Raw genomic sequence first — 10,303 nt, 5'->3', positions numbered from 1 at the left:
TTTTTCTTGAGCAATAAAAGAAGAGAAAATTTAAAGAAAATAACGGTAATATTATCACATTCATTCATGCAGAACAAAACATAATCATTTTTTTGTACTATTTATTTCTTTTCTTGTAACTTGTATATAAAAGGTATTGAATTCAAACCGGTATAAAGTGATGAAAGTTTCCTTTGCAAAAATAAACTTCTATGAAACTATCTGTACTGTATTGAAATGTTGTTAATCTGAATGAATCCAGGTTAAAAAAAATCTAGAAAAACAAGATTAAATTGTCTAATACACTGAAAACCTTTACGAATACATCGTAAACTATTCAAAATACACTGAAAGAATGTGCATACATATTTTTCTATAAATTATAACCAAGAGATATGAAAATTCTGTAATTTAAATTGTTACTCTCTTTAAGTATTGAATTTTCTATGTATTGTATATTTAAAACAAACAAATCCCTTTAGATAGTTGAAGACACTAATTTCCAAACAAACAGCAACATGTCAAAATGGAACAAAACAAGAAAATATAAAAAAAAAGAGCATGCAGAATACATAGAAATTGTTTCGCAGTACACTGAAATAGTGTCACACTACACCGAAAAAACTATCCTATGCTACTGAATTTATGAACTGATAATTCATAACATGTCCATGATAATGGCTGAAATTTGACTGCACCATTGAACCACTATAAAAAAGGTTCAACTGCAAAAAGTAAATCATATATTACCACAACTATTAACATGCACAAACTCAATTTTTCGTATTTAAAGAACATCATTTTTACCTCAATTAGATCTTTCTTTTTCTTTTTCTTTGATGTATTTGCAATCTGTTTTCCAGTGTTTGACCCAAATCTATTTCTCGGACGTCCTCTTGTTCTAATCCATTGAGAGCTTTGAACCTCATTAATGTCTTCCAACAAAGCATCATGATGAGATAACAAACATTTTCTTTTACTTTTGGCTTTGTATTCTTGCATCTCAACCATAGCATTATCGTAAGCACGGTGCAGAATTGTAGTCAAATCCTCAGATTCTGATGCAAATTCATAAATATTTTGCGATAGAAACACCAAATCATCAAATCTTCTACTTTTTGCCTCTAATAGAGGTTCGTCGTGGCTTCTCTTAATATGTGTGTGCCTCCTCTTTACGTTCTTACTCCATCGTTCCAATATATATCTTGGTGACACTTTATTTACTTGTTTAAAGCTTAACTTGCTCGAAGAATATTGGCACAATATCCCTCTTGACTCAAATAATAAGCACTAGCATTTAACTTGAGCTGATATCATGTCATATGTAACTGCAAATTTGTTGAATGTTAAGTTTGAAACCTGTTCTAGAACTTCATATACCGTATAACCTAGAGCGGACTGAGTTGTTCTTGTGATGTAATTCACCTTTCCTTTAAATTGTGTTTGGATTTCCCTGAACTTCGCGAGAGTATACACATATTGAAATTAAGCTTCTATTGAGGATTTTGTTGCACAAAGTATGATGGTATGAAAATCTGCAATATCCGATTCTCCCTCTCTTTGCTCTCTACTTCCTAGGCAATTATCATACTATTTGACAAATTGTATAAGTGAGCTGTTGCGCGTAATAAACTTGTTAAAAAAAGAATACATACTTTCGCTCCTTTGTATGCTTCTTATCCTGGCCCAGAAGTGGTGATCCAGATAAACTGAAATCCATAAATGACCATCTTTGTAACGCTCTAAAAAATTCATAAAAATACTAAGTCAGAACCAAAAATACATTGAAAGACATACAGTTTGGCACCTCTACTAGATAGCATTACACTAAAGCACATAAAAATATCAGTTAATCCTAAGAAAGACACCATTACCTAAAAGCCATTTATTGTCCCCAACACTGAGCTTTATCAGAAAATCATTTCAATTCCTATCAAATGCTTCTTTTGTAAGAGAGTTCCATACAACATGACGCGTCTAGGGTACGATTTCTTCATATCGCTTGTAGCCATTTAATTTACTTGGAACCTTCTTCATGATATGCCAAATATATCACCAATGAATAGTGGTGGGCATACAAGCCTCAATAGTCCTTTGCATCGATGCAAATTGATCGGTAAGAATTTCTTTTGGAGCATTGCCTCCCATGCAATGAAACCAACATTCAAATAATCATTTGAATGATTGAATATCCTCGTTTTTTTTTATCAAATCATATCCAGAAGTGTTGATTGGCCGTGGTGATTCACTCCAACAAAAGAATCAAAAAATAAATTATACCTAAAAACAACGACACAGAAACAAATCATTTATACATCAAAACACTATTTATATGCATCGAAAGGAGTTCAAGAAAACACATAAACCAGAACAACAAATTACCTGTTTGTATTGTAAGTGGTATCAAATGAAATAACATCTCCAAAATATTCACAGGCAGCCCTGCTTCTTGAAACAATCTTAATTGACTGATTAACTTCAAGTTCATGCTCGAAAAAGGAATTCGGATTCTTTTCTTTCATTCTTAATAAGTATTTTCCAAATTCTTTTGTATCTTCAAGTTCCGAAACATTCCATACTTCTCTCATGATGTAATTTCTCACATTTTTTTCAATAAAACTTAATTCACGCTAACCTCATACTGCTGCAACAAATGATTGATATGTTTTGCTTGGTCTGATTCTGGCTTCCTTGTTATTCTCAATTGTACGTCGTACAAGCATGCTTAATTCCTTTGTTGTTTAAGCATCTATGCTTGATTTGGAAAACATGGATATGAATGATGCAACACAACCTTCAAAATGATCTAAATACCAACATCCTTCAATATATGTATATAAATTCTTGTAGAACAATTTAATCCAGTAGAGAAATTTGTCTTCTCAATTAGAGAAATGTTCGATTTTCATTTTTCCTCTCTTGTACATGTAATTAATTAGTTCTTAATTTTATTTCTCTTCTTATTTGTGTTCCGAATCTTCGTAGAAAAATAAGCAAATTTAGAATAATCTTTGTAGAATTTTTCAGCTTCCTCAAACAACTTGAAAGTCATGCCAACCTTTGGAACAAGCTGTTCATCAACATTCCACAGAAACTGCATAATACACTGAAATAGTTTCAAAATAAACCATATTGCAAACTAAAATATATCGAAACCTGGACCGAAAAAAATTCATTAAAATAAAAAAATCATAAACTAGTGACAAACCACATTAACTAGATTGAAACCACACCTCACTACTTTATTCGATAGAAAACAATAATATAATTCGCTCTGGTTCAATTTAAAGTTTGAAACTAAAATACACCAGAAGAGGTCCAACGTACACCAGGTTTTTATTTAAATACACCGAAACTGAAACTGAACAGATTTATCACAATACGATAATAATTTAGATTCAGAACTCGTACATTACGTTCAACAATTCAAACTATCAACAATGATAAACTACATTATTTACGTACTGGATGTTAAAACCACACTTCAGCCACTTGATTCAATTCAAAACAATAATCCACTTCACTTTGATTCAATTGACAGTCTGAATTTGAATCATTCATTATCTTCCACAACAAAATAGCTCTTTAAATCTGATTTCACAGCTTGATTTAAAAAATTTTGATCGAAATCTTCAAAATCAATTAAAAGAGCGTTGAACTTGAATGAAGAGAACCCGAAGAACGAAAAGAACATGGAGAAAAAAAGAGACATAGAGAACGCAGAGATTAGGGGTGTTTGCGGTGCGGTTTGGTTCGATTTTAAGAGAAAAAGTCATCCGATCCGAACGCTTAATTTATGTGCGGTGCAGTTTGGATTAGATGAACTTTTTTTTCGAAATCCGATCCGATTACAAGCGGTTTGGATCGGTTTGGATTTGTAATTTTTTAAATAAAAAAATTAAATACATATAACAAGTCTCAACATCAAATTTTAAATAACCAACTAACAATGACATAACAAGTCTTAACAATATTTTAAAAAGCCAACCATAACATAACAATAGAAATAAAATTATAGATTAGTTAAAATAAATAAATAAATAATATTTTGAACATAAAATATTTATTAAATAATAATAATACATGAATAATAGAAAAATGTATAACAAATTGAACATATTATAAGTATAGTTGTAAATATAATAATAAAATAATAATATTATAACACATTGTGTGGTTTGGATTGGATTGGATCGGTTATGAAAAATAGATCCGATTCAATCTAGCGATTTGCAAATAATAGAATCCAAACAAATCCGAATTAGTGCGATTTTAATTGGTTTTTGATTTGGATTGGATTGGATGAACAGTTCAATTTGTATCGATTTGGTTTTGAACACCCCTAACAGAGATCGAACACCCCTAACAAAGAAAATGTTGAGAAAAAATAAAAAAGGAAACGAATCTGAATAAAAAAGATAGTTATGCTGATTAAAAGGTTAATTAATGGTAACCGAAGAAATATTAGGTGAAAGTTATTTGGTTGGATTTAGTTAATTAAATGATTTGAAGTCTTGGATGTAGAAATTAATTGTTTAAAAAAATTACTGATTAAAAAATAAGGGAAGATTAGATTTTTGTTTCATTCAACGACTGACGTATTAAATTGGAGGAGAGCGAAAATGAGAATTTTTTATTTAGTATGATTTTGAAGCGGATAAATCATAAATGCGAAATTATGGTGGTATACAAACATGAAAGACATAAATGCATGGTTAATTACTGTTTTACTATAAGTAGTAATTGCTGAGCACTAGTATTTATTGAAGGACAGGATGTGATTTGAGTTGGGTAGGACGTACCTTCGTCGAGGGGAACGGGGACAAGTGCTAACCCAACACTAACCACACGCTGTGGTTAACTTGTTTTGAGGCAGGGGTAATATAGTCATTTCATAATAGTAAGCTAGGGGTTGGTTCATTGACCCCAAAGCAAGAAAACAAAAAACGTTTCACAAGGATCATCATACAACTGCCCACGGGGCCACAGGAAAGAAAGAGAATATTACATAGAGAGAGAAAAAGAAAATAAAAGAAAAGAAGAAAAGACGTTAATTAAACTTGGGTTAATTCATGGGTTGCTGTGACCCATCATTGTTAATAGCTTGCGTGCACTCCCGACTCCTGAGTCCTCAGCCCTCACAACTCCTCACTCTCACTCCTCACGCACGGCCACATATTAAGTAATCATACAATCTTCCACAACACAATAACACTCACAGTTACCTTTTTTCTTTAATATAGTAGTCATTTATATTTATATAGGAATTTAATTAACAAATAAAAATTTTTAAATTATTTATTATATAAAAAATGTATAAATAATACTAAATTATTTTAAATAAATAATTTTTTAAAATTATTTAATAAAGAGCAATGAAAATTTCTAGTATTTAAATATTTTTCTCATAATTTATAATTTAATTTGTCTTATTAATCATAAATCATTGAATTATAAAAATAACATTTAAAATAGTTATTAACATATCGCGCATGAATCAATTTGGTTTTTAGAAAATTTAACGCTTTAATTTGGTCTTTGAAAAAATGTGACACAAAAAACTTTACTTTGCATATCGATATTTAACAGATGGCATCAACATATATAACGTTAAAGAAAGAAAAAATATAACTAAAGTTTGTAGATCAAATTGAAGCAATGAATTTTATTTAAAATCAGCTTTCAAAATTATCTTTGTTAATCCTCTATGATAAGCAACATAGACCATAATATGTATTTCCCATACTTGAACAACAGTGATGTTGCATGAATCCAGAAAGCTACCTCCTTAAATCACACAAGGCTAGTTTCAGAATTCTTCAGAACTTCATAGTTAGCATATTTAGTTTCCTTAATCTAAATATTAATTAAGTAAACAGATAATCCTAAACTATTATTATTTGGTCGACTTCGCTCAAGGGCATATGTGTCAATGCATGCTCTATATAATTGAAGCTCCGTTCCATCTTCTTGGTTACACACAGTTTCCACTTTCCACTTTGACTGTTCCCAACTCACGCTTCTTCTTTCTCTTTCTCTTTCTCTCGCACTTCAACAACATTTGCTCCCTTTCCGATTCGGATTCACATCTATCTAATTTTTAGTTTTCCTCGTAAGTTCTTCTTTCTCTACCCTTGATTCCGTTGTTCTTTTCTCTTTTTCTTTTTAAAAAATTTCTCTAATGAATCTCATGTATTTTGGAGTTCTTTTCTTTGTATTCATGTTTGCGTTTTTTTTTTTTTTGAACTACTTGTCGGTTGTACGATAATTTATTTATTTTGAAATTGCGTTAGGGTGCTAGAGCTTCAATTCTGCAGTTGAATCTTAATTTTATACCGTGAAATCACAAGGAAAATTTCATTTCTTTTTTATTCTTACTCTTTTTGGGGGATAAATTTCGTTTATATGTTTGATATTGTTTTAAGGAATTTCTATGCATAGTTTTCAAGCAAGTTACATAATTTCTATGCTAGTTTGTTTTTTAAAATAATTTTTCCCCAATATTAGTGGAAATAGGTTTTGTCTTTGCAAATAGGATTACGGGGAAAAGAAGGAAGGCAGGAAGATTTTTTTCTCTATCTTTTTATTGATTCATCATGCTTTTTTTCTGAGATTTCAGTTAATACAGATTAATTGTTATTTGTAAATCTAAGCAATTATTTAGATCTCTGATGTTGAAAAATGTTTTTTTTTTTTTTTGCAGTATCTTTGCAAACAGATTCTATTCTTTTTAGCTGAAGGGAGTGTGGTGTTGGAATTTTTTTCTCTCTTTTGAAGATAAGGGACACAAAGCAGCATGCGGTGGTGGCTTAGTCTTTCTGTTGATGTATATCGCAAAGTCATTTCCCTGAACCTATATTGCAAAGTGATTCTGTAACTTGCAATTATTACAAATATAACCCTTCTCAACTCTTCTTAGTGTATTATTCTCTTTACTACAATCACCTCAATGGGTTCCACTTTCTTTGTTGTTATCCCTTGTTATGTCCGTCAGATCAGCTGAATCATTACAGCCCAATCTCGATTTCGAACCTCTCTGTTAGATTATTACTCTTAGTTGTCTTTTTAGAATATTAGTTTTCATTAGCTAGTAGGTATTGCACTTAATCTTTAGGAATTTAAATTTCATTCACCTTTGGTCTTATTAAATTGATCAGATCAGAAACCTGTTTTCGCTGGCTTTGTAGTCTTCAGATTTCGTTTAATTTGTTTGTCATTGTCTTCTGGAACATTGTGTTCTTCTGATATTGTTGAAGGGTTGGGAAAAAGTAGTTATGGTGTGCCAAGCAGCAAGTCAAACCAGATTTCGGGCATTGAAACATGAGAATGGTACTGCAGGTTGCTCCACCATTATAGTTAGGGTTATAGCGTGCTTCCAACCTCTTAGAGAATGCCAGGTATATAAGAGTTATTGTTCGTTCTCCCTTTCCTAATTTATGAATTATGTTGTTAATACTTTTGTTTTGGGTGTTCTTTTGCAGGCTGAATACTTTCGTCATCTCCTCAAGCCGGTGACGTAATAGTTTTTTTCTGCCTTGCGTTAATTTCGGGGTTACGAGTGGTGGTTTTGGTTGTTTTTTCTTGTTGGTGAAAGTTGAAGAAGTTTATATAGTAAATAGTTCTTGCGTTGAAAGTTTTTGTTGTAAGGTAAATATTGGATTGGTTGATTTGTCATTTATTGATTGAAATTTGTCGTTCTCCAATTCTAATTTGTTTTTGATATATGCTGATGGTTTCATGATTCATGTCTGAACCCCTTCTAGGTGATTGTTCTGGTGTGATGGGAGAAGACTGTGGAACATGGATGCCGCAGCTGCATTTCGATTGGCAGTCACCCAATTTGAATTCTTATGCGGGGAAGCAAAATGGCATATCTGCTGCCATGAACTCAGGCATCAATAACATGGCCACGAGGAATGAGACAATGCCAACATATGCATCCTCTGCACTACCGCATTTGCAGTTAGGACATTCTAATGCACCACCTCATGGTTGGTTTTATTGTTTGCCTCGCTTCCGACAGGGTTTTACACCTAACCCTGTCCCAAACTTAAATGCCGAAGAAAAACTCCATTCGGGTTGTGTCAAAACTTTCAGGGAGGAAACTAAACCTGACGGTGAATCTGGTTTCCGTCAGAAGCAATTCCTGGTCATCGACCAATCAGGTGACAAAACAACCCTTATTTATAGCTCACGGCTTGGGAGTCCCGTCGAGTGCCTTGCTTCTTGGAATTCAAAACTGCATGGTTCTAATAACTTGAACAATGTGAATGAGCCGCCTTTTGGAAGAGATTTGAACCATGTGGTTGGACCAACTTTAGACGGTAAAGTTGATGATGAAAATCGGGGAATGGACACTGAAAGTGAGATGCATGAAGATACAGAAGAAATCAATGCACTACTTTACTCTGATAGCGAAGGTTACTCCACTGAGGATGATGAAGTTACTAGCACTGGCCATTCACCGAGTACAATGACCAGTCATCATAACCAGGAACCAATTAGGGAAACTGCAGAAGAAGTTGCTAGTTCTGCTGGAAAAACAAAGAAGCGGAAGCTGTACGAAGAAAATCATGCGGAGGATCAAGTTATGGATACAGCAAGTTCTCTGAATCTGAACAGACCCTTAAACTTGGGAGACGATGCAGAATCAAGATGCTCCTGTGGCAGCAACAGTCAAGGGTTAAATGACGAAATAAGGTCCTTGTTAGGCAACAAGAAGATGAGGAAGGAGAAGATACAAGAGGTTCTGAGCATTCTGCAGTGCATAATTCCCAGTGGGAAGGACAAGGAACTTGTCGAGCTTCTTGACGAAGCCATAGGATCCTTGAAATCCTTGAAGATGAAGGCCAGAGCTCTCGGACTCGATGCCTAAGTGAATCTTTTCTTAACAGGATTACTTGTCACATTATAATTTATATACTATATTAGTTACGTTGAGTTCTGGTGTGCAAAAATAAAGCAAGACAACGGTGGATTCTGATGGAAATTGGCTACATTAAGGTGAGATCACATCTTTCAGCAAAAAGAGTTCTGAAGTTTGAAGTGTGAATTGAATTGTTAGATCGAATGCAATCAGAGAATGAAGTCAAGAACTCCAAGCCTTAAAATTAAAAGCCTTCCACTTGTCTTACCTGTTGCCTAATTTGTTATTCTGTGTGTTAAAAGGAGGAGGGGATCTGAGAATTCAGTATTGTGCAAAAATATTAAGAAGAAAATTAAAGGAAGGAGAAAATGTGAAATCATTATTAGTCCATTTTCTTGGGGGTTGGAGAAAGTAGCACTCAGAGTGTGGCATGGGGTATGAGCTGTAATTTTGAATTGAGAAGACTTGGTGGTGGTTGTTGATTTTCCAAAAAGTGACCCAAAAACAAGTGTGCACGCGTCTTGGCTGTTATGGGCCCCAACAGAACCCTTCACTCCCTCCCTCTTTTTGGATCCATGTCATGTTTCATTCATTCATTCAATCCTTGTGTGTGGGTTTTTGCCTTTTCTTTCTTCTGATCTTTAATGTATAAAAAATGGTATCACTATAGCCAAGGCAAAGCACCTTCTCTCTTTTTATGGTGACCGATACAACTCGTTTGAGGGTCCCTTCTCTCCTCTCCTCTCTCTCATTCGCAATATTTTTTACTGTATTGTAAACTATGGCTTGTGGGAAACACTGATATTTGTGTTTTATGCTTCTGATTATTATTTATTATTATGGGTTTCAGTTGTTGTGAACCATAATTGGTGTAAGCACTTGTTAAAAGAAACGGATGATGATATGTTGATGTATTGGTTGGATGTATGATTTTCAAAGTTTTATTGTGTGTTATTGTTGTCCTTTTGCTAGTGTAGTTACGTCGCATGCACGCATTTATTATGAGAGAGTGAAATATATGCTTTTTAATTAATTTATATTTTATTAATTATTGTTATTATTATTTGGATGATTGATTCCTATGCCCGTGAGATATATATCATATATGAAAATGTAAAGTCTTTCTATTTATCAAAGGGGAGAGAAAGGGTGTGGTGATAGCCTGATAGAGTGATAGGGGCATGTGGGGACCACAGCGTTGAATTATTACAGGGGAATATGTGAGAGGGAAGGGCACGGGCGTGGATATGGTGAGTGGTCAATAGTCATGGTTGGTAACAAACAAAAGAGAGAATCTTTGTGCAGTGTTTCGTTGAACACTCCTTTGATATACAATATATTTTCTACAGTGCAAAGGGCAAAGGCCACGCCATTCTTCTTCTTTTCCTTTCTAAGTGTTTAATGCATGGTTCATATGGGGATCCTATATTCCTATCGGTCAACAACCAGTTAATCTTA

General features: G+C 33.4%; 1 protein-coding gene across 1 annotated transcript; it reads left to right on the top strand.

Annotated features, from left to right (window-relative positions):
• The first annotated feature begins 5,930 nt into the window (after positions 1-5,930).
• On the top strand, positions 5,931-9,672 carry LOC107459240 (transcription factor bHLH143). Its single transcript, XM_016077456.3, has 4 exons — positions 5,931-6,091; positions 6,683-7,376; positions 7,461-7,626; positions 7,743-9,672. The coding sequence occupies exon 4, from the start codon at positions 7,760-7,762 to the stop codon at positions 8,852-8,854; it is 1,095 nt and encodes a 364-aa protein (XP_015932942.2). The 5' UTR covers positions 5,931-6,091; positions 6,683-7,376; positions 7,461-7,626; positions 7,743-7,759; the 3' UTR covers positions 8,855-9,672.
• Positions 9,673-10,303: the final 631 nt, after the last annotated feature.

Source organism: Arachis duranensis, chromosome 7, assembly GCF_000817695.3.
Source record: "Arachis duranensis cultivar V14167 chromosome 7, aradu.V14167.gnm2.J7QH, whole genome shotgun sequence".
Classification (NCBI taxonomy): Eukaryota; Viridiplantae; Streptophyta; class Magnoliopsida; order Fabales; family Fabaceae; genus Arachis; species Arachis duranensis.
The sequence above is the reverse complement of the archived record's forward strand: the minus strand, read 5'-3'. Positions and strand labels throughout refer to the sequence as shown.

Bases quoted from the DNA above. Each gene is read 5' to 3' on its own strand.
- LOC107459240 (XM_016077456.3), top strand. From the start codon at position 7,760: ATGGGAGAAGACTGTGGAACATGGATGCCGCAGCTGCATTTCGATTGG.